The sequence below is a fragment of the Curcuma longa genome, chromosome 11, assembly GCF_044706935.1.
Source record: "Curcuma longa cultivar G26 ecotype Majalengka, Jawa Barat chromosome 11, ITB_CL_G26_1.1, whole genome shotgun sequence".
In the NCBI taxonomy this organism is placed as follows: Eukaryota; Viridiplantae; Streptophyta; class Magnoliopsida; order Zingiberales; family Zingiberaceae; genus Curcuma; species Curcuma longa.
This window is the reverse complement of record NC_133871.1, coordinates 5854838-5879560: the sequence shown is the minus strand read 5'-3', so window position 1 is coordinate 5879560 and position 24723 is coordinate 5854838. Positions and strand designations below refer to the sequence as shown.

Sequence of the window (24723 nt, the reverse complement as noted above, 5' to 3'; positions counted from 1 at the left end):
TCGCCATCGATCACGGCACCCCCACCCACCGTTGCCCTTCCCCTACGCGCAGCCCGCTTAATGAATCAATCGGTCAATTACCGCTGCCACTAATAATCAAACACCAGCAAGTGGCCCCCCTCGGGCCTCGCCTCTGATGCTGGCGCTGTTCGGGTGCCTTAAAATAAGGAACGGCGCAAGAAAGCGGAGAAAAGTTGCCTGTCAGGAGCCGTTCAACGCTGCTACTTCCGGTGGCCGCAGGAGTGGACTGGCGATCCCCCCTGTCCGGCACCGGCGGTGCACCGCCAACGTCGCACGGTCCCACGGCGCAGTCAATTATGACGCTACTGCTCGTCGCCTTTCTGGGTCACGCCATTCCCATGCCATGGTAAAGTGAGCCTGTTCAAAGCACGAGAAAGAGAGAGAGAGAGAGAGAGAGAGAGAGAGAGAGAGGCGAAGAAGCCACACAAAAATTAGAAAAAAAAACCGACCGGGTAATAGAAAAAGCCGATTAAACCGGCCCGTTAAAGAAGACGACAACGTGTCGGTGTCGTTTTGGCTTACCTGTCCGACGTGGCCACCAAGCCCTCGCATTTCGAACGTTATAAAGGCGTCACACGCCCGTTCTTGCTGCACGCCATTTCGTGCGCTGGGCTTCCTGGAGACCGAAGACAACGGCGTGGTGGTGGGGAGGTTTGGATCTGGATCGTGCAGCGATGGCCGCGCAAGCCGTGGGGTTCTCGTCCGGATCCGGCGACCGGTGAGTCTGTCTGTCTGTCTGTCTCGGTGGAGCGGTTCTTGTGGGCTGGAATTCGATTTCGTGTTTCTCTTTTTAAGATCCGATCGCGTTGTTGGTGTTTCTAGAGGAATGGATGGAGTCCAGATGTTGCAGCAGGAGCTTCTGCGAGTTAGCAGCGATCTTGGCATCGGTGAGTGAATGTTCGCCCTCTGCTTCGAATTGTTCTCGAGTCGAGGTTGCGATTGGCTGAGATTGTGCTTTGTGGACGATGCAGGAAGGCAGCAGCAGCGCCAAATCCGAATCGACCCTTGTGTGTTTAGTGAGCGGAAGAGAGAGCTGACTTGCAATGTCTCCGCTCCGGCGAAGCGCGCTCGGGCGGAGTTCGTCGCTTTGAATGGTTACAACCAGACGGTGGCATCGCCGCTTTTCCCCTATTTAGATCAGTCTGTTGCGCCGGTGACGCCTGTTGGAACGAACCCCGGGTTTCTTCCGCAGAATCGACTGCCGGAGTCAGGTGCGACTTCGACCAGTGGCCGGCATGACTCGCCGTTGCAGCCCGTATTGTCTTCATCCGGCGATCTCGTTTCTCTTATCTACCAGCAGAATCTTGAAATCGACACCTTCATCTGTCTCCAGGTATCTCGATCTCTCCTTATTCTACTGATCTTTCAGAATTTTTGTATTGTGTTAATGATTAATTTTGATCGATCGCAGAACGAGAGGATGCTGAATGAATTCAAGGAAATGCGAAGCCGGCATTGCCGGGCAGTTCTCTCCTTGTTAGGGAAGCAAACGGCGAAGCGTTTGATGGAGAAGGAAGCCGAGTTACAGAGTGTCACCCGCCGGAACACGGAGTTGGAAGAGAAGGTGTGGCGGATGAGCGAGGAGAACAAGATCTGGTTCAACATGGCCAAGAACAGCGAGGCCGTCGCAAGCAACCTTCAATCGAGCCTTGAACAAGCCCTGCTCCGGGGCGGTGTCAGCCACAGGGACGCCGTTGAGGTGGCCGCCAACGAGGTCCCGGACGCCGACGACGCCGAATCCTGCTGCGAAGCGGAGAACTCCGTCGCGGCCGCGCAGAGGGGGACAGCGTGCAGGGCGTGCGGTGAGAAGGACGTCTCCGTTCTGTTGCTTCCCTGCCGGCACCTGTGCCTATGCGAGGACTGCGAGGTCGTCGCCGGCGGATGCCCGGTCTGCGGTGCCACCAAGAAGACTGCCTTCCATGTGCTGCTGTGCTGATAGACCGCCGGTGGCGGTTTCATTGTCGGTTTCACGGTTTGGTTCCCTTTTCAGCGGTTCCCTTTTCATTGTCGGTTTAATCGGAAAACACTTTCACTTGTTTATATTTGTTTTTTTTTGTATATAAATGTTAAAATTGCAATTTTCATTTATTTTTAATCCAATTTAGGCCATTTTAATTTCTTTTAGCGAAATTTTCTAAATATTTGAGGTGTTTTTATATGCATAGTGCGCTATTTGAGTAATTAAAAAGTATAGAGCGTTTTGTAGGAATAAAAGAAACTCATAAATCAAATCCTTAAAGAGTTTCATCCCTCTATTTCTTTTTTGCTTTGTGTTCCAGGAAGCTTGTTGCTTTCGTTAATGGCGTGGCCCATTCCTCATGTCGGGGTGGAGGTGCTCTCAGAGAGCACCAAAAGTTAATGCAAAATAATAACCTTTCCTGTGAACCACCTCACCCAATTTTCAGGGAGTCACACACATTTCGAGCCTCTGCAACTGGTAAGAGGAAGTCTTTGCCTGCCTTGAGACCTGAGGAACCCCTTTACACTTTGTTTTACTCCACAAAAGCAGAGATTTTAATAGGCTCCATTTACTTTGTCAAAATTCGATGAGAAAACAAAAAAATAATTTATAATCAAGCTGTTTATCTAAAAACATCAACTTCATTATTTTTCTTGTCTCTCTTTAGCAGAAGTAGTAGACTCTGAATTCTTTATTATCAGCAGAAAAAATTCTTCAGTCTTTATCTTTTTTAATTGGAGGGAAGGGAAGAATAAAGAAAAGAGGGAAAGAGAGAGAGAGAGAGGGCAACTTGTGAGGTTCAAGACTTTTGTTTTTGGCACCTTCGACTTTTCTCCTTATGTTCCACTGCACTGCACGCATCAGGCCATCTTGGAACCTTAAAAAGATGCTCTCCAGTTTCTTTCCTTTCCTTTTTCTTTTCTTTTCTTCGTATATGTTTTTTTCTCGGAACCAGAAAATTAATGGCCGGTCGCAGTGAAACTGGAAGTGGAATTGAAAGAGCGAGCAGAAGGCAACGACTGATGCGACTGTGCACGCGACTGTTGGTGCGCTGCATCTCCCGATGCTCTTAACAATGCGTCGCCATTTCAGATGGAAGGGGGAAGAAAATGGCAGCAGGCGGCGCAGGTCTTAATTTGCAGAATTTTGATGTGCTTTTCTTTTTAGGCACTTCATTTTCAGCTTCACTGCGAGGCTTCATCAACGCATCCCTGCGACAATTGTTGTCCTCCACTGAATCCATTTACCTGTCTGTGGTCCTAAGGACGTGGTGGTTGCCCGAGACTTGTCCTGTCGCTGGCAAGACCTCTTCATGCTCAAGGTGAAGCCATGGCTGACTCTGTTCATTACAGCTACGAAATGGAGTACTCATGACCACCAAAACGATGAGCTTTGATCGATGTCAGACAGCAGCCACACTAGACGCCAAACCTCACTGTTTCGTAGCTTTTGGTGGAGGATTCCTCCTCTTCCTTTTCCTTTTTCCTTTTTCCTTTTCCTTTCACCCTCATTCTGCAAGCTCGGGTGGGACTCAAAGCGCTGCAGATCTCTCACTCAGTAAGAGAGACGTACCGGCCTCCATTCGTAGCTTATCTGGCTGGTTTCCGCACTGACAGCTGAAAGCAATGTGATGGGGGGACAGTAGTAGTGCCCTCGACTGGAAAAGCCATTGCCCCGCAGCTTGTTCGTGGTGTGCCTCGAGGGGCAAAATGGCATCGGTTTTCCTCTTCCGTTCAGCGGCATGGAGCTTTTGGTACGCCCGTCAAGACGATGAAATGAGAGAAAAAGACAGGAAATTGGTGCGCGCGAATCATGATGTGGCCACTTACATTGAGAGGATGAGCACTAGGCGAACAATGCCACGTGAGAATAGGCAGCGTAAATGAATTAAATACTTATGAATAAATTTAATATTATAAGAGTTTGTTTTCACGCAATATCAATTAAATAAAATGATGTAATGTCGATATTAATATATAATAATTCATTAAATTAATATTGTAATGGAATAATAATGATGTGATGTCGATATTGAAAATAATTAGGTTTTCTTTGTGGCAGCAACATTCTCAATTTATTTTTTCACATATAATCGTGAGGGCAACCGTGTGAGGGCCCCAGTACTGCTTTTGGGCCCTTTGTTTGGCAACATGAAAGGCCCAATTTGAGCCCAATTACATCCTAAATAGTAGAGTTTTTTATATAATTCAAATATTCAAATATTATCTTATTAATTTCGATTAAATGATAATAAAATTCTAATTTAATAATTATTTAATATTGATTTTGACTGGAAAAGAAGAATTTGTTAGATGCAATGAAAGTTTAGAGATCATATTAATAAGAGAGTCTTTTTTTTTTCTTTTTTAATTTTATTTTTGTTTTAAAGATATAGTTGAGTTGGTTATGACGGACAAAGATGTCTTATTTTAGCACTGATTCAAATCTTACTTAATAACAAAATAATACCCTAGTCTTATTTTAATTATAAAAGGATAATATAATAGTCTTATTTTATTATTTAATTGTATATAATTACTCAATAAATACTATTTAATATTAAAAAAAACAAAGGACGTCTCCTTTATTCTCAATTCACTTGAGGAGACCTGTGTATAATTTAATTTTTTTATTAAAATGGAATAATTCAATAATAATTATTTAATAGTTATTATAATAAGGGATAAATTTTTATAAAATATCTGATGATTTATATAATTTAGAATGATTTTTAGATTTATTTATAAATAGTGTGTGTGGTACAGTGAGGATAAGTAAATGGAAAGTAATGGATAAGGTCGTTACCAGTAGCTACCTCCCTCAGTTACTCGTCTAAAGCGGGTTTAAGTCAACATATGGACCAATCAAAATGCGAGTAGGTCGGCGGCTGACGAAATTGGACAAGTGGCTCGAATAAATGTTTTTGGATCCTTCCAATAAAATGCCACAATTTTAGTTTACCCCATCTTTTTTTCCACTTTTGTCAACAAGTCCTACTCCAGTCCATTCGAGCCCTTGATATTTTACTTAAATTTATGTAGCGTAGGGATACAACAGAGTTGAGAAATTTATCACGCTGTCGTTTTGGTGCACATTTAAAAATTATGAAACGTCTTTGAAATTTTGAGGGTCACTTTGAAAAAAGGATAATTGAGGGCCATTTTGACATAAGAAGCAAGTTTCGGGGTTTCATTAGCTCTTATTCTGACGATGCGATCATGCGGGTTTTTTTATTACGGGCGCAAATGGACGGTCGGATGGGAGATTTAGAGCTCTGCGTAGGAAAACGCGTAGGATATTGACGTGCGTTTACTTCGCCCATTGTAATGGCTTTGTCGGCCTTTATTTCCTCTGGCGTCGTACTCCACTTCCATCGTTGGTTCGCCTCTCAATCGCGTCTCGTCCACCGCCGCCGGGCCACCGCCCTCCGTTTCTTCTCCTACCGCCCATTATCATTGTCGTCATCATCGTCTTCTTTGGCCTTTTTCCGGCCTGTGGAATTTGGGTTTTGGGTGGCAAAGCGTCAGATCTTTCGAACTCTAGCCTGCTGCTTTGAGTAGCTTTGATCGGTCCAGCCATTGTTGGATTATGGCGCAGGGTCGGCCATCTTTCCTGATCGAGGAGGAGCAGGTGATAACTGGAATGATGATTGCACTCTTCTGGCTTCAAATTTTTATTTTTACTCTTAAATAGTTCAATTTCTATTTGAAGAATAGCGTCTTGACTTGAGAACAACTTTGATTTTGACTAATTGGAAAAATAGGGATTTCAGTTGTTCGAATCGCTTCGGGGTTTTCTGATTTACACTGCTGAACTAGTTAATTTTTGTGCGCATCTGCAGATGTTTAAATATTGTTTTCTGTCCTTGGAATGAAATATTTGGCCTCAAATCACAGTTTTTCTGGAAAAACACGATCGTCTTTTCTAATCATTCTTTATGATCAACGAACAGTTGATACTTTTTGGTTGCCCATCCGGTTTTAGTAAACCTTGAATCCTTGAAGCTGTTGATTATATATATGAAAAAGTAGGTATGGTGGATGTCATCCATCAAGTACAGTTTAGATATTCAATTTGTTTTTGGAAGCCTTAGGTCGTTTGTTTTAGACATACCAACCGAGGAGTTGGGCATAAAATGTTCATCAAGTTGTATCTTACACAAGTAATCAAATTATGAAATGGTATATTTGAATTGCAGAAGTGAAATGCGTGACTATGCAATTCAATGGCGGAAATTAGTTATGAAAACTGAAAATTGCACATGCTCTCTTAATGCTTCTTTGTGTGTGTGTTTTATTTTTTTTTTTTTTGTCTTCCTAGAAAAGACCTGGAATGCTACGGGCAGAATTCTGAGGATCCTCTTAAATGACTACTTCTGTAAATGCACATCCTTTTATATTCTAAATTTCCAATTTGTCTTTTACCTTGAAATCTTATCTTTAGCAATCCTTGGAATGTTTTCCAGTTAAACACAATTTGATGGGTGGGGGACAACGAACCATGTATATGTTCCATATGCCCTTATTCCATGAAACATGTATGATTTATATAGTTCTCAAGTTCCAAATAGAAGCTTACGGTATTTTCCAAACTAGACTGAGGTACTGAAGGAAAATCAAGATAGTGCTGCATTGGCATTTCTTTTGTGATAGCACCTAAACAGTATAAAATACATGCTAGGACTGGAAAACTCTAGACTATAATTTACTCTTCATTTTCAACTAGTCATCTACTTAAAGGATTCCTTGTACTGTGAATCATTTCCAACTGATTTGTTTCTCTGTCCATCATGCTTCATAAGAAATAAATCACTGGTTGGTCCTATCAACGAGTCAGTTTTTGGCACAACCCTTCATCCACTTTCATCAACATAGATCGTTATTGCCCCACCTATCTTTTCCAGTGATGGATCTTTATGGACTCATTTGCACGATTTGATAATAAAACAGACACCAGAAGAATAGGGCTATGAGTAGTACAAGAACAAAAGTCATGACTATGGTCCCTACACTATCACAGGCATACTAATATCTTTGCACATTCATAGCATTTGCTTGTGGTGTTGGCTCTCTCTCTGACAGTTGTGTCACTCCTTTATCTTCTGTGGCTGTATCAGTTGTTGCCTTTTTGTTACATAACATTTTAGTGCCTTACCTGTTTCATTCAAAGGAATATGCTGATGTTGTTACTTCTTGAATGAAAAACCATCCAACATAAGTATATTCCAGTTTGTCCAGATATAATACACAGTATCTTTTCACAACTTATAGGAACTGATTATGATATTATTCCCTTACTGTGAAGAGGATACATCAATATGATAATTTTAGTAGATAGTTAATATGGTGGACTTCCTTTTTATAGTTTGGAAAATAGTGCATTGTTGGCAATACAGCATGCCATTTATAGTTTGTTGCAAGCTATTTATAGACATGTTTCATTTATCAAGAATTTTGACAAAAGAAATATGGCATGTAAATTCCATTCTCCTCTTTCACATTTGATAGTTTGTTATGACCCTTGGATATGGATCGCGTAATGGGACGGTTTATCGGTTGATCAGCAGAATCAATCTTTGTCTTCTTGGTTTTATGACCTTGATGGCCTATGGTGGTAGGGTGAATTTGAGTCTCGTTGGGATTAGAGAACCTCTCAATCTAGGGGTTTGATTTCTTTTTGTAAACTCAATCCTCCTCTTTATTGCATTATTCCAGCCATTTAAATACAACTACTGACATTCCTTCCTGATGAAGGAAGAAAACAAACATTGAATAAGAAAGGTTGATTCTTACTAAAAATAAAAGATACTAGACTCAATTCTACTGAAAATAAAAGATACTTGATTTAAATACAAATCAATTACTATAGTTGAATCAATTCTCTTGACATGCTCCTTTTTTTTTCTAAATATGTTGTGAGTGTATCTCTTGTATTTGATGGGCTCCAGCTTCTCTTTTGCCACATGGGCTTGCCCACAGTCCATAACATAGTTCCTTTCTTCCTCGGACAAGGTTACATGTTTTGTGGAGGTGGTGCCCTTAAAATCGTCAAGATTCTTCGAGTGAGGGCGTCTAATAGAAACAAATTGGCTTACCTGCAAAGAACTTAAAATTTCATTCAATGTCCTTTGCAGTTATATCTCTTTACATATTTTATTAAGTTTGCGTGGTTTGTCCGGAGTTGTTTGGCAATATACATTAAAATGAAGTGCAATTTGTCTTTTTAAGTTTGAATTCTTTCTACCTCTCAAACATTGTGGTTGGATAACTATGTGATCCTTATCCACCAATTCCTTTAAGATATTGAAGCTATTCTTGTTTGCTTCTATTTCAAAAGATTAGTTTGTAAAAGAACAGAAACTCGTATAAGAAAATGATTCATGCATGCCCTCTTTTATATAGAGTGAAAGACATGATATGAAATTAGCCCTTGCTAACATGATCTTTTGTGATCACAGCAGCATGTTACTTATTGGAATTTGGCCTGAATTGACTGATCAACTTAAGTAATCTCGTCTTGGTTAATTGGAACTCTCATTCAACGCTTGGAGTTTATTAAGATAAAATATCATGTCCATGATGAGGTCTGTAGATTCATCTACTGCGTGTGGCGAATCTAATCTTTACACTCGCAAAGATGGCAGCAACAGCTCTGCTTTATCTAGGCACATATTAAGTGCAGATAAGCAAATGTATAATTATGGACCTGGTTTGTGCCATTCAGACTTGTTTCCTAATCAGTACTTAGCCAATTCACCATCAGAGATAATGCATGTCAATTCACTTCGTATATCGACATCAGTTCCAGGTCATCATTATGTTCAAGTACCTTCAGCTCCATGCCAACTAATGGCTAATATTCATTCTTCTGTAATATCAAATAATCCTTACAGCAGTTGCTTTGAAGTTAGCCATCCCGTCTCCTCATCAAGCTCTAACATTTCTCATCATACCTCTCATTCTTTGCTTGAAATTCCTAGTCCAGAGCCAGATCTAGACTATGGTGAGGAAGAAATTAGGTTGAAGCTTCAAGAACTTGAGCAGGCTCTTCTGTATGATAATGAGGACTTGGATACATATGATTTGATGAGAGTTGACAGTGATTGGGGTGAACCTATTAAAAATCTATTGCCTACAAACTTACCAGAGGGGTCTTATTCAGATTCTAGCATCAGTTGTATCAGCAGCAATAAAGAACCAAAAACTGCCAAGCAGCTGCTTTTGGATTGTGCAGCTGCAATCTCTGAAGGCAGTATAGAGGAAGCACAAGCTATCATAACTTGGCTTCGTCAAATTGTTTCAATCCAAGGGGATCCTCCTCAAAGGCTCGCTGCCTACATGGTGGAAGGTCTTGCTGCCCGGATAGCCTCTTCGGGGCGAGGTATATATAAGGCTCTAAAATGTAAAGAACCCCCATCTTCAGATCGGTTATCAGCAATGCAGATTCTATTTGAGATCTGTCCATGTTTTAAGTTCGGTTACATGGCAGCCAATTACATAATTTTGGAAGCCTTCAGAGGTGAAGAAAAGGTTCATATCATAGACTTTGATCTGAACCAAGGAATCCAATACTTAAACCTGATACAAACATTATCAACCTTGTCAAGAAAACCATCACATGTGAGGTTATCCGTGATTGATGATCCTGAATCAGTGAATCGACCAGTTGGAGGCTTGCGAGCCATTGGTCAGCGCCTCGAGAAGCTAGCGGAGGATCTTGGCGTGCCATTGGAATTTCAACTTATTGCTGCTAAGACTGGGGATGTAACGCCTGAAATGTTAGACTGCCGACTTGGAGAGTCTCTTGTGGTTAACTTTTCTTTTCATCTTCACCATATGCCAGATGAGAGTGTATCAACTGTGAATGAGAGAGATCAACTTCTTCGAATGGTGAAGGGATTGGAACCAAAGCTGGTTACCATCGTTGAGCAAGATATGAATACCAACACAGCTCCATTTTTCCCAAGGTTGTTTCTCCTGTATTTATATTTTCAGTCATAATTTAATCTCATTTGTATAGTTTTGATGTGCACTCCTTTTTTACTAGTATTAAACTAGCTTGTCTCAGATTTAAGTTTCTAAGAGGAAAAAATGGTGCAAGCAGCCACTATAGGTTTCATTTTGCTTCCCAAAGATTGATGTACTTAGATTTTGCTTGCACCTGTCCCTCATCCTAAAACTCTATCATTTGAACTGGCAGGTTTGTGGAGGCTTACAATTACTATTCGGCAGTCTTTGATTCACTCGATGCGACTCTTCCAAGGGATAGCACAGACAGAATGAATGTCGAGAGGCAATGCCTTGGACGCGACATTGTTAACATCTTGGCTTGCGAAGGTGCTGACCGCATAGAGAGGTAACTCTAATTGCTATTAGCATAGTATGTTTGTGTTCTCCACTTCGACCATATAACTCTCAACTCAATACCAAAGGTATGAGGCTGCTGGAAAGTGGAAAGCAAGGATGACAATGGCAGGGTTTGTTTCGAGCCCATTCAGCAGCAATGTCAACCTACCGATACGAGCATTGCTGAAATCATACTGCGACCGATACATGGTCAAGGAGGAGACTGGCACGCTGTACTTTGGATGGGAGGGCAAGGCCTTGGTAGTTGCCTCAGCCTGGAAATGAAGTTTAGATGTAGCCACTAGATATGGAACTAATAATAACCATTACTCTGATTCTCTTGGTAAGTTTTCCTGTGTATAAGCTTCAAAGTTCCACCGATATCATCGATGTATCTGACCCAGAGTTCAGTTTGGTGTTGCGAAAACTTGCTCCTAAAACCTATTGAGATTTTCTCATCACTGAGAATCATGTTTGACAGGGAAGGTTGCCATTGAATAAGGTGTTCAACCACAATTGTCTTATGCAAATGCAGGTGGTTTCTTTGCTTGGGCTCTAATGATCAAATGGAAATGTGTACAATAAAATATATGGATGAAATATTTTGGTAGCCAAGATCACACCATGTTTGGAAGTCAGTGGAGAGAATTGTAGCCGTCGTGAGTTCCGCGAGAGGCGAAGGTAGTCGGGCGATGGACGGACTCCTGCAGTGTCCATTCAACAATCCTACAAGACTCTTTTCAAAGATGCAAGACTAAACCAGTGATCGATGTTCTTATTACAGTTTGGAGCTCGAACAAACCACAACCCAACTCTCGGACTACTTTCTCATTAACATAGCAAACATACACAACTACCTTTTGTTACAGCTTCCAATCCTTGATGCACAAAACCCTCCTACAAGGCAAACAAAGGGAGTAAAAAAATCCTACGATGAGCTCATGTCAAGATGATGCTCAGCCAGCATTAGGAACTTGCTCCTGGGAGATATATTCGATGAATACTGCTCGGAGAAAGACTGAACCGGCAGGTCGGGCATCTTCGATGCACGTGAATGGCATTGGTGATGCAAGTGTTGCAAAAGATGTGGCCACAGGTGGTGGATGTCTCCTCCTTCATTGTGTCCATGCATATTGAACATCTCAACTTTACCTCGTCATTACCGTATGGGCGCGGGCTGCTAGATGCCTGTCAAACCTAAACAATATCAGAACAGCTAACTGAAGGAGTAGGAAAGAAAGCATGGTGCATCATTAGAGTAAGACATGTAAAACTAGAGATGAGATGCACAGTTGAAACTGCATCAATCGTATAGACGGCTCAATTACTAATCATAGATCATACCCAACACAAGAGAGCATTCCTGGGTTCCAGTATCCAATCAGAACCCAAAGGTTATTTACATCACATGGTTCCTAATTGGATCCTCAGTAAATGAGAAACTTAAAATGGTGAACTAAGCCCTTGGGTCTACTCGCAAACCTGGTCAATGAAGCAGCTGAGTATTTTAAGAGGCATACTTGAATATCAGCATAGCCATAACCAATTTAAGAGTTGGAATATTTTCTTTCAAGCTACTTTACTATCATATAAATACACCTTGTTTAGCTTTCCTATGAAGTGTTAACTCTTAATGAAGTAGAGTCATGATCGGGCATATACCTTCGTGGACTTGTGCACATTTGGGTCTTGGATTTTGGCATCCCGTCTATTAGAGTTCGAATTCCCGGAACCTGTTGGAAAATTATGAGACATGGAAATATACTAAGTAAAACGAAATTAAAGTTACAGAGAAAGAATGAGAGCAAAAGGCATGAACTCATGATTTGTCCTGCATATGATAGAAGATTCATTTTATCTGGTGCCAATATATATATATATATATATATATATATATATATATCCCCTTCAACTAGGAACTAAAAATGAGTGCCAGCGTATCAATGTTTAGCAAGCTACATCGATCCACAACAAAAAGATAATCATCTTCCCTCTTTTCTTTCAAGTGAATGTAAAATGTTGGGAGAATAACTTGGTCAAAAACCAAGAATGAACGGTATTACAAAAAAGTAACGCAGCTGAGCCTGATCACATCGGCAAAATCTATAACATGTGGTGGTGCTTAACTACTTGAAAGTGAAGATTATCATCAACCCCATACCAAGGAGAGGAAAAAAGAGAAGTACACTAGATGGAAACATCATCAAACACATTTAATTCTCCAAGAACCTCCATATTTTGACTCTTCATCATTTATCACACTTAAAATTGTTTAGAAACTAGAGTATCAAATAGGATCCGAACACATGTGAATGCTCATATCCAAGTCCCAATTGCAAGTTGGCTAGCATTGATTACTAAAAAATTCCATTATTGGCGGAAAAAAATTTCCATTAATTGAAAAATGGAGCTCCATGGGGTTACTTGTTATGGTCTGGAGGGCAAGGAATTTGCATTCATTGTATGGAATATTTTGAAAAATGGGGAAAGCAAAATCTCCATTAATTGAAAAATGGAGCTCCATGGGGTTGCTTGTTATTATTGTAATGTCTGGAGCATACCACTTTCAAGTTTTAAGTGGGTATGCATTAAACATCAACAAAACATAATGCACTGAACACGCAAATAGACTCGAAGATCAACATTCACTATTCTGGATGACAATGTCCGTGGATAACTAAACATGAAAAAAAACTAGTTGCCCAAAGAGTATGTTTACTTACTTCTAACTCCAAGATGAAGCTCCAAATCCTCTTCGCCAATTACAGATTCCCAGTGACTTGAATATTGCGAGGGCCTGAATGACTGGAATAAAGACATTCACATGATTTCAAGAAACCAGATGAAAATCCCTCATGCTCTAAAGAGTGACTCAATTAACAAAACACGATAAACAAATTGTGGCCAATAGCCAGTACCTGATCTGGAGGTCCAGAAGTGTATATTTGCATGTCATCGTCATCATCATCCTCAATCAATATAATTTCAGGGTAACCCCTGTTAAAATTGGAAGCTAGCATTCCTCCTTTAAACATAGAAGAACCAAGTCTCAACTCAAGGTCTTGCAATGTCACACTGCTTGGTCTTGATCTGTTCATTATCGCGCTGGCTTCTGTTTTGCAGTATCCAAAAGGATCAGAGTTAGATGAGCTAGCAACACAAACCAAATAGGACTACACATGTATTATATTAATTTGCAGCAATCCTCAGCTAAACCCAACACCTGCAAACACCAGTTGTATGGACTGATGGATTTAAAGGGAGGTGCGAGGAGGGATTTGGTGTCTTTGATTTGGAAATTTAGCTTAAGGAAAATGGAAATTTGGCTACTACATTACATTTCTTCACAAATTTAGTTCCTCGTCCAAACAGCATACAGTTACAAGCACTTGGAGCATAGATTTAAATCGGATAAGGGAAATTCCGCGTATAATTTGCGATCAAAAAGGAATTTTTGACATGAAAATTAATCAGAAAACCATGAAAACATACAACATACCACTGAAGTTTACAGATTCGATGTGAACGACAATGGAAAGGAATCTATTCTACCAAGCCCTTTCGCAGATTTCAAAGACGGCATCAAACCCTAGTGGAAGGGAAAAAAAACAACTTTGTAGCGAAACATTCTTACCAGAAGCAAATCAACGAACTCGAAGAGCGATCGGCGAGGTGCAGCGGATCTTGCAGTGCGACGATCGAGAGTCGAAGCGGATAAAGCAAGGGGAACGATACAAAAGGAACCCTAACCCGCGGCGAGAACAGCGAGATTAAACAATTAAATTAATTAATTAGTAAAGCGACCAAAACAAATTTGCTTACAAAATGAAAATTAATGATATCTTACGAAAAATTAAAGAATCTTAATAAAAACGGAGATAAATAATTATTTCAAGGGGATCGATATTGATTAATTAAAATAATTTACTTTGCTCTTTTGATTCTATATATAACCCTACTATAATACTAAATCAATATAAAAATTATTAATAAATTTAATAGCTTATTCAAAAAATAATTATTAATAAATCTAATAACTTTATCTCAATTAATAACAAATTTAATAACATATTCTAAAAAAATAATATTTTGAAAGAGTTATTTGAATAAATTTATCCAATATCAATTAAATTATTTAATCTTCATTTTGGATTACATAATAAATTTTTAAATTTTTATTTTTATTTTTTTAATAATAGATAGACAATTTTTTTCTCTAATTCATCGTAAATTCAAAATATAACTTATGCACATTAAAAAATCGACTTCTAAAATATTCTTCCGAACACCAATCACATTTCAAATAAACAAGATTAACACAATGTCTAATCTGAGTTAAAAATCTTATAAACCATGATGATCATAACCAACCAACTGTTCTAGCATTGCGGTTGCGTGACAATTTTAAGGAATAAAACAGTGGCAGCTACAAGAACAGTTTGAACACTGCATATTAAGTTTCCATTTGCACAACTACATCTTTGGAAACTAAACGATATATCATCGTCGGCAAGCAACACAATCAGAAACATGCATCATGGTGGCTTGAAACCCTAAATTCTTTCGTCACGAACACCGGCACTTCAGTTAAAACGGGCGGCCAGCCTCTTCCATCATCTTCTTCACTCTAGTCAACTTTTGAATCCCTTTCAGAGCCTGAAAAGAAGTATCCAATTGAGAATCGAATCGAGAGTTACTTATATGAGACCATGTCTGTTGAGCTTGTATTTACCTCCAAAGCCATATCCTCTGCGGTAACAGATGTTAAATCTTCGCGCCCTAGTTGAGAAGCTACTTCTGTAAAGCTCGGGGAAATGGTAATGATGTCGGGATTTAGTTACATATGAATTATCGAAGACATGGAATGAACCGAAAGGGTGGTGTCTACAGCGAATTGCTTACTTAGAAGCGAAACAGTTGTATCTGCTATAGCAAAGCCTTCTTTCAACTGGTTATATTGCTGTAAAAGCTCATCCATAACCTGTTTGTATCGTTCCAGCAGATAACTTTAGTTAGGTTTCTCATACATCCACTGCTTACATGAACATGTAGAACAAGCAATAAGCATGGCAATTTTTCAAACTTGTATTTCAGGCTAACCATTCGAGCTGGATAGTCTATGTATTAGAATGATAATGAAAATTTATATTCTAGTGTGATAATTCATGCAAACAAGAAACAGGTAATAGAATTGAAAGTAGTTCTAACTTAAAGGAACTGCGAATCACGATGCTGATAATTGTGAACCAAGTGCTCTTAACATTTAGATAAAGGACAAGGGAAATTTTCTATTGTATTATTGCATCCATATCAAACCATATTTAATTAGAGAGGTACGAGGATCATTGCCACGATAAACTTATGTGTATAAATAGAGAAGTTATGCTTTATTTTCCTCACATTTTGTCAGTGGAGTTCCATTGAATTAATGAGCACCAAGAAATGTATAAAAAAGCCAGTTATATTTGCCTTGCTACTGAATCAGATTACAGAAAAAGAAATCCCAGGAATCTTGATTGGCGTCTCAAAGAATGAAAAGCTGACCTTTGAGAATGAATCTGTCTCTTGTGTGGTACTCATGATAGACGCCGCCGCCTCAGATACCAGAAATTCATTTGCCAAGTAATCTAAAGGAACATCTACCCATATTGAGATGCCATATCTTAAATAAGACCTTCAAGAAACACGATACAGTTAAAGACATAAAGAAACAAGCAAGCTTGTATATAGTAGAAACAGGAATCAATAATATGGTTCGACTTGATCGAACTGTCCATCAAGACATCTTTGCATGAAAGAAATTTTTTTCATACAAGTTTGTTGCGGACTGCACTGCACCATCCCCAGCACAAACCACTAGTCGTCCCATTGCCGACAACTGCTTGAGAACTTCGGTCTGAAGAGGTAGTGGCACTAATTTGCTTAGTTTGATATCCTCCACGCAATAAAACAATAAAGTTATGAGTTGACATAAACCTCTGCGCTTTGAAAACCCTTCTCATCTTCTTCTCTAAAAGTTTTAGCAACAGAAGCGCCACCTGCTGCTTGCTGAACCAAACTATCACTGTGGACAATAAAACAAATGTGATTAAAATATTTAGCTTAAAATTGGTCTAGCGTCCAATAGACTTACCTGTCAAAGTAGTAATATCGCAAGGAGTCAGCCAATATCTTCCCTAGATCAGTTTTCATGGTGCAATTCATCCCTATTATGTCAGAACAAGACATACCATCAATGTATGTATACATTTACACGCTCACATGCTTCTTGCAAAGAAACCTGGAAAGGGATACAGTAGCCATGATGATACTTGCCCACAAGAAATAGGGAGGTTCCTTTCAAATCATCCACAACTTCAATTGCTGTTCTCTGAATCCAAATCAATACAAAATATATTAATAAATAATAACTAGGTTGACCATGGCTTCACATGCTAATCACTGAAATTATAATACTCTGCTTAGTTATTTATGAAAGAATCCCTTACCTTTACAAGTAATGATTCTGGCACTGCTACAGACATCTTGACGCCTAAGAGAAAAAGTTAAGACCATAGAAATTGTTGTCAACATATATATGGCACATAGAGATCTTGTGACTTTCTTGAGGAATGATTTTACTTTAATTCTAACAAAAAATCCAAAAAAAAACATAATATAATATAACATTTGAATTTACATAATTATTCATCACAAGACTATTTTACAGGTTATTTGATCAAACCAAGTTCTTTGATTTTGTGTCCACAATCTCTATTAATTTAGAACATAAATTTGCTCCTTGAAATAGATAGAGATTGTCTAGAAAATTTTATAACTACTTGACCATCTAAACTATCAATGATAAGTATGCCCCGCAATTGGAAAAAGCCAACAATTATTTGTTTTCTTTGACACTAATAAATAATCTTATATTACACCTTGTGATCTATTATATATATATTTGACCATCTTATAGAACTCCCTTTGTCAGCCCACAACTTCTAATGAGGGACAAAAATCAGGTGTAAAATTTCTCTCCTCCTCCCTACACAAAGCAATTCATGAATAGAAGCATTTGTAGTCCAATGATGATCCAACTCGCAGACAATCTTCTCAATTCAAGTACCTAGATCTTAGCAATAAATCGACTATAGTAACCCTTCTCACTACTCAATCCAATCAGAAGATTGTTTCATTAATTGGATAGACGTAAATCATTAACTGATTAACCGGAATGCCCATTTTTAAGACGTAACCTAAATGGTGTAGTAAGACTCATCTAGGCTTTATAAATTGCTTGACATCCACAACTTCCAAAATAGGACTAATTGTCATATCACATTTTTAATATGTAAGATTAATAACTGTTAACAAAGAAATGAAAACTTACAGGATTTGCATCCATCTAATCAGGTACAAAATAGTAGATCCTGATTATATGTTGTCCATGAAAACCATTTAGATTACAGACAGCACACCGAAATTAAATGACATTGCTATGACATCAAACCTGGCTGAATATATGACAGTTTAGCACTAACACCTTTCCATGCCCTTTACATGACAGCGGGAAGTCCAAAACAAACAAGATCACTTAAGCTGTTAAATAATTCTCTAACTTCCAAAACCATTGTATTGGAAGCAGGCACATGGCAATGCGAGTTCAAGAACATCTTAAATGTTCACTCCCAAAGTATGGCATTGCTACAACATTAAACCTGGCTGAATACATGGCATTTCAGCGATAGTACAAAACAAACAAAATCGCTTAAGCTGTTAAACACTTCTCTTACTTCCAAAACCATTGTATTGGAAGCAGGCACATGACAAAAGTTATTAAGAACATCTTAAACGTTCACTCCCAAAGTTAAAAGCAGTTGAAATGTAAACAAGATTCCAACTTTTAACCAATAACACTGCAATTTAACCTAAGCTTCCAGAAATCAAGCGAAAAAAGAAAGTTGGAAACTAGACTCCAGTAGCTCTTATCGATCAATTTCCATGGCTCAGGAGAGAGAAAGTTTCGGTCCTAGATATATACTCCCTAGAGAGGAAAGATCCCAAACCATGGGCGCGGGGAACCTCCTTGCTATTTGGACTTCGGATTGCTCCAGTGCGTGCATGGAAAGCAACAGGTTTCGCCTTGGAGTAGGAGACGGCTCCCGTGAAGCTGCAAGGGCGGGCATGGTTGCGGAGGGCAGGAAGGGGAAAGGGCAGAGCTTTTGCTGCTGTGGCTCTCAGTCTTATCTCCATGGCCAACCCAAAAGGCATCACGCCCACGCCCTGCTTGCGTGCTCCCCTCTCGGGCGTCTATCTTCTAAGCCACTATAGAAACGGGTTTGTGACGCGAATCCAGGCACGAACAGATACAGTCAGGCCAGACGTTGAGTTATGAATTTGGTCACATTTTTAACTATCTGCGTTATATTTATTTTTTTAAAAAATTATTTTTTATCAATTAATTATATATATATATATATATATATATATATATATATTGAGCAAAAATAAAAAAAAAATCATCAAATGGATATTTAAAAAAAAATTGAATGAACGTCTGACTTTATTTCAAAAATAATTTTTCATCCAATATTATTGTACTAGCTATTGATAGCTGTTAAAATATCTATAAATTATCCAATAATTATTACCACATATTCATGATAAATTTAGAATTTAAAATTTATATAATATAAAAACTACTAAATAACTACTATAACGTGTAAAAGCTACCCAATAGTTAATATAACGTATTTAAAATAAATTTAAGATTTAAAGTTTAGAATTGAATAACTACATAATAGTTTCTACAACTATTTTAAAGTAATTTTGATAAAATTTAAATAATTTTAATCAAGTTGATAAATAATATTTTGATATAATAATATTCATATATCTTCAAATTTTAAATTTTAAATTCTCATCTTAAATTTATTATAATAGCTATTGGATAATTTCTACACGTAGTAATAGTTATTAGATACTCTAAACACATTATGTTAGCTACTAGATAACTTTTATATATTATAATAGTTATTCAATAACTTCTATATATTATAATAGTTATCGATAGCTACTACAATATCGTTGGATCGTTGAATATATTTTTAAAATAAAATCATCAAAAAATCAAAGGATATTCTTTATTTTTATTTTTAAAATGAAATTATGATTTCTAAAATAAAATCATCAAAGGATATTATTTTTTAGTTTTGTCCTATATAATTTAATCAATATTCATATTCCATAAAATTTGTATTTACTAAATTGTAATGCTTTTAATATTTAAATTTATTTACTTATCAAACCTATTTATTTAGAATTTTATCAGGTTTACACTTTTGGACCTCTCTTTCTCTTCCTTTGGCTTTCTCGAGAGCCATACATATATATATAAATACCGGATGCGAGCAGGAATGGCCACCTCCGCCACCATTTCGCTCCTCTTCCCCTTCCTCCTCCGCCCATCTCCCGTCGGTTGAGTTGGCCGGAATAGGTGGAAGAAAAAGCAAGCTTTGAAGCCGAGGATTCCACCTTTTGTGTGTGTGTTTGTCGCTGGTAAAGGAAGGAGAGTGAAGGGGGGAAGATTGACTGCCGGATTGATGAGTGCTTCTTGTTGCTGAACCTACCATCTCTTCTCGCCTGACGCGCCAGCTTCAGATCGGTGAGTTGCGAATTCTTTCTTCTTGCCTTTCGTTTTTCGGTTTGCTTGATTTCGTTTGTGCGGTTCGGATTCTGCTTTATCTGCGTTGTTGGGTTCGATTTGGTAGAGGGTCGGTCTCGAGCTTCTTCGATGGCTTTCTTTTTGTCGGATCTACCTCATGACTAGTGTTTTCTACTTTCCTTCTCACCCAAGCTACCAAATTTGTCCGGAAATTGGGGAGGAAGTCTTGGACTGTTATTCGAGATTTGTTTAGATACGATTCGTATCGATGGCATACTTCAAACTGGAATTTTTCTATGTTTCGTGAGTTTTTTATGTGATTGAGAGAGCTTTATATCGACGTTTTGCGTGTATGTTCGCAATTGATGAAATTGGACCTCATCGATAGCCATTGCCACAGTCGATGATCAAAGACGTCTAATTTGCAGAAAAGAGAATGCAGCAGTCAGATCCTGGGAAGCTGTTCATCGGCGGGATTTCTTGGAACGCCAACGAGGGCAGTCTCGGGGATTATTTCAGAAATTATGGTGAGGTGGTGGAGGTTGCGATCATGAAGGACAGGAACACTGGCCGTGCTCGTGGTTTTGGGTTCATTGTGTTCTCAGACCCAGCCGTAGCGGCGCGAGTTGTCATGGAAAAAAAACACATGATCGATGGAAGAATGGTAACTTTCTACCCTTTGCTGTCCTTTCTTACGCATTAGTATGTATATAAGTGGCCCATCTCAACAAGTTCAAGGTTCTGTTAAGTGTATAGGGTGTCTACTACCCAATTCCTTTTGGGGTGAATTGGGATGATCCTGGCTTATTTATCTAAACTTGACCAGATCAAGGATATTTGTACTTTGTGTATAACGTGTCTCCTAGATGCCCAGGCCTCAACATAAGCATCCATGAAATCCAAATGTTGATAATACTTTACACAAATCTGTATACTATTTGTTGCTTTCAGCTTCAGAGAATCCTTGTTAAATCAGCAAGCTATTAATGAGCTAGCTATGATGACTACTAGGTTGATCAATTTGTCAGGTTGAGGCAAAGAAAGCTGTTCCAAAGGATGATCAACAGATACTTAGTAGATACACTACTAGCGCCCATGGTTCTCCAAGTCCTGGATGTACTAAGAAAATATTTGTTGGTGGTCTACCATCTACTATAACAGAGAGTGAATTCAAGAAATACTTCAATCAGTTTGGAACAATTACTGATGTTGTCGTGATGTATGATCACAACACCCAAAGGTCTCGTGGATTTGGTTTCATCACCTATGACTCAGTGAATGCTGTGGATAAGGTGCTTTTTAAAACTTTTCATGAGCTGAATGGTAAGACTGTTGAGGTCAAGAGAGCTGTCCCCAAAGAACTATCCACAAGACCAAAAATGCGCTCTCCTATCCAGGGATATAACTATGGCCTGAATAGAACAAGCAACTTTGCTAATGGCTTTACACAGAGATATAATCCAAGCTTGTTTAGTAGTGCAAGGAATGGCTTCCCTTCGCGCATTCCTACTTTTGGTATGGGTATGAGTTTCGAACCAGAAATGATGTCAAGCATCGGAGGGAATTCCAGTTTTGGCAACAATATTGGGTATGGTCATGGTCTGAGTCCTTGTTACAGTGGGAATTCCTCTAGGTTCAACAATCCTATTGTTTATAATGGGGGTAATGTGAACACCAGTTCTGTTTTTAGCTCAATGCCTCGTAATGCATGGGATAGTCGAAGTCTTACTTATACTTTTGATTCTGCAAGGTCCAATGCCTGTATGCCTCTTGGCAATGGGAATCTTAGTGGATTGAGCAGCAAGGATCTGATAAATTGGGGTGGTACTGATCCTATCTCATCCCAGGTTGGGGGGAACATGTCAAGTTATGCCGGTGGGAATCTCGGTCACAGAGGCACAAACAACAATTTTGATCTAGGTGGTCGAGGGATTGGCACGAACACTATTTCCAGTGCTTTGAAAATTTCCCACACTGCATCAAGTGGTGGATTTGAAGAAACCTATCCAGAACTCTATGGTGAAAATTCACTTTATGGAGATCCAAATTGGCAATCATTGTCTTCTGATCTTGAAGGTGTTAGTTCATTTGAACATGCACTTGATAATGTGCCTTCAGATATCATAGATAAGGGCTCTGGAGGTTACATGGGCAATTATAACATCACCAATAGACAACCAAGTAGAGGTGAGTGGTTTCTTTAACCTCAACCATCTTACTTAGTTAAACATTAGGTCCTCAAAAGAATAAGATAAACCTTGAGTATGAGGAATTATGAAATTTTGAGTTTTTAGCCTTTGGGTTATGTATTTTGTTGGAAATACATAATCTTGCTTTTGTTTTGAAGTTCGTAATAAATGTTGATAATTATCTTCTTGAGGAAATGCATACATAATGCAATGTGCTTATATGTGGCTATAAGCAAAATCTCTAATCGCCAAGCCTTCACTATTTCTTTGGTATTGGTGAATGTGGTATATAGTGTATACTGAACCATTTCTGACACATGCTAAATCAACTCAAAATCACTAATTAGCCATTTTCTGCATATCACACAATACCTATTCGTGACAATTAGTATCCAAGTGGACCTAATCCTTTGCACAACGAGGTATTGGAAAGGATTGCTTGTATGGTGGTGTAGCCATTATTGGGTCTTACATACCGTCAATTAGGGAGGATGTTGGGCTATGAGTTGAGAGTTTGGGTCTTGACGGGGACATTAAGCATAAGTGGGGAGATTATAATACTCCAATTTAGTCTCGCAAGGTGACTTGTGGGTTAATAGAAGAGCTTTATAAGCTTAGATGAGTGAACTACTATTAACTTGGGTTAAGCATTTTGGGTCAGTGATTGTACCTTATAGATTCATGGGCCAACCCTCCTCATGTATTATCATTTTGCTTCATAGCATAACTCCTCAAACCATTCAATCTAGGAAACCATTGTGCTTGATTGACCATGGTTTTGCATTGCCTGTCATTAAATTGCCCTTACTAGTCCACTAATTTGCTTCATGAGTTCTATGCTAACTACGTTTACCTGGTGATACATGATAAATTGCGTTCATCAACCGAAACTATTGCTCCTGCATTTTCAAAGGTTGGAACCTCAACAGGTTGTTTAAATAGAAACATGTTTAAGAGGATGCTAACTATGTTTACCTGGTGATACATGATAATCTGCATTGGTCAACCAAAACTATTCCTCCTGCATTTTCAAAGGTCGGAACCTCAACAAGTTGTTTAAATAAAGAGGTCAAGGCATCGCCAATTCCAAAGATATTCACTAGTTAATGATTTCCACAATAAGGCAGTATAAGGGCATGATCAAATCATTTTTCTAGGTTCTAGTAAAATTTTCTTAGGCCTTCATTTTTCATTGCAATCAGTTGTTCTGTAAATGCAAATTCAGACCAATTGTTTGTTTTATTGTCTACATTTATGTGAAAGTGTTGTTCTTGGCTATCTTATGAGAGTTGCTTGAACCTGCTTTGTATAATTTCATAGGTGACAAACTTATAAAACATAAACAAACATCAAATGTTAAGTTTTTTTAGCACAAGTGATCAATAGTGTCATTGGGCTTTAGCAAGATCATAAATTTTTGTTTTTCTAGTAAAGATTTTGTTTTTCTAACATTCTACTTTTTCTTTTGGTTCAGGAATTGTTACATAAGGTGATGTGCCAAGATTTAAGATCATCAGTAGACGAACTACTATGCAGTGAGAAGCATGACTTTGGAAGATCAGGAAAGTGTTTGGGAAAAAGGCAAAAAAAAAAAAAAAAAACAGATTTACGAAATTCAAAATAAAGGCCATTGCCCCAAGGTTTGGAATTAGAGCTTCCTTTTACATGTCAATTAGGTTTTTGTCTTCTTGTTGGATTGAGATGCAATCATGGAAAAGGAACAAACAATCCTCTTTCGCTTGCTTTCTCAATTTGTTTATTGCTTCTTCGCATGTACCACAAATTTGTTATTTTGTTAGGTTAGAACTTGATGAATCCATTCATAAAATATTCATCCGTAAATACAATCCTCAATTTTTTTTATCTGGATTTGAGACCATAATTTTATTTAAATAAGTACATTAAATAAAAAAATAAAGAAGAATAAATTAGTAATAATAAAATAATATAAAATTTAATTAAATATAGATAATAATATAATTTTTTATTTATATTTGAGATCAATATTGATAATTTTATTTAAATAAATATATTAAATAAAAAATAGATTAGTAATAATAAAATAATAAAATTTATTTAAATATAGATAATAATATAATAAAAAATAGAGTTCAATGATAACTTTTAATATCTCTATCAATTTAATTATTCAATAATTATTTTTTATTATTCTCCTTAATGAATTTTCTCTCTATTTTTTTTCCTTGTTTGAAGAGATCTAATTGTCATGTAAACACGTCAAAATCAAAAATAAGTTAGAATTATCTATGACGGTAAACAAGTCGAGCAATTTTATGGTGTTCAAATTACCAAGTCAAACCAAGTTGAATTTAAGATGAATCAAATGAAATAATTGTTCAGTTTGATTTTTTTTATAAGCTTGAACTTAGTTTAAATTTAGCTTGAGTTTAGTTCATCTAGTGGTTATGGAGCTCTCAATTTAAGTTTGTTTGATTATTTTAAATTTTTACATTTTAAATTTATTTGATTGGATATTGAACTTAATCATATAAATTTATTGATTCATTTTGTAAACTTTTTAATAAAATAAAAACATCACCA

General features: G+C 38.0%; 5 protein-coding genes across 7 annotated transcripts; 3 read left to right on the top strand and 2 right to left on the bottom strand.

The window, feature by feature from the left end:
* The first annotated feature begins 675 nt into the window (after positions 1-675).
* Positions 676-2067, top strand: LOC141842432 (BOI-related E3 ubiquitin-protein ligase 1-like). 2 transcript variants are annotated; one of them, XM_074730636.1, is made up of 4 exons: positions 676-739; positions 817-908; positions 993-1354; positions 1433-2067. In XM_074730636.1, exons 1-4 carry the CDS (start codon positions 696-698, stop codon positions 1955-1957), a joined length of 1023 nt encoding a protein of 340 aa, XP_074586737.1. In that variant the 5' UTR covers positions 676-695; the 3' UTR covers positions 1958-2067. The 2 variants fall into 2 exon arrangements, with proteins under 2 accessions (XP_074586737.1, XP_074586738.1); XM_074730637.1 differs by having other exon boundaries at positions 680-739; positions 844-908.
* A 3420-nt stretch (positions 2068-5487) lies between these two features.
* Positions 5488-10673, top strand: LOC141838873 (scarecrow-like protein 1). 2 transcript variants are annotated; one of them, XM_074726477.1, is made up of 4 exons: positions 5488-5611; positions 8442-9947; positions 10181-10336; positions 10413-10673. In XM_074726477.1, exons 2-4 carry the CDS (start codon positions 8551-8553, stop codon positions 10609-10611), a joined length of 1752 nt encoding a protein of 583 aa, XP_074582578.1. In that variant the 5' UTR covers positions 5488-5611; positions 8442-8550; the 3' UTR covers positions 10612-10673. The 2 variants fall into 2 exon arrangements, with proteins under 2 accessions (XP_074582578.1, XP_074582577.1); XM_074726476.1 differs by having other exon boundaries at positions 8439-9947.
* A 390-nt stretch (positions 10674-11063) lies between these two features.
* On the bottom strand, positions 11064-14097 carry LOC141838874 (uncharacterized). Its single transcript, XM_074726479.1, has 5 exons — positions 13961-14097; positions 13245-13438; positions 13050-13131; positions 11989-12059; positions 11064-11514 (listed from the first exon to the last, which is right to left on the bottom strand). Exons 2-5 carry the CDS (start codon positions 13422-13424, stop codon positions 11293-11295), a joined length of 555 nt encoding a protein of 184 aa, XP_074582580.1. The 5' UTR covers positions 13425-13438; positions 13961-14097; the 3' UTR covers positions 11064-11292.
* Positions 14098-14657: 560 nt separating this feature from the next.
* On the bottom strand, positions 14658-18594 carry LOC141840390 (putative inactive shikimate kinase like 1, chloroplastic). The gene is made up of 10 exons (XM_074728365.1): positions 18375-18594; positions 16815-16858; positions 16642-16696; positions 16460-16532; positions 16303-16390; positions 16140-16222; positions 15871-16000; positions 15229-15307; positions 15059-15123; positions 14658-14982 (listed from the first exon to the last, which is right to left on the bottom strand). Exons 1-10 carry the CDS (start codon positions 18577-18579, stop codon positions 14914-14916), a joined length of 891 nt encoding a protein of 296 aa, XP_074584466.1. The 5' UTR covers positions 18580-18594; the 3' UTR covers positions 14658-14913.
* Positions 18595-20408: 1814 nt separating this feature from the next.
* Positions 20409-23898, top strand: LOC141841161 (heterogeneous nuclear ribonucleoprotein 1-like). The gene is made up of 3 exons (XM_074729288.1): positions 20409-20636; positions 21001-22159; positions 23636-23898. Exons 1-3 carry the CDS (start codon positions 20409-20411, stop codon positions 23647-23649), a joined length of 1401 nt encoding a protein of 466 aa, XP_074585389.1. The 3' UTR covers positions 23650-23898.
* Positions 23899-24723: the final 825 nt, after the last annotated feature.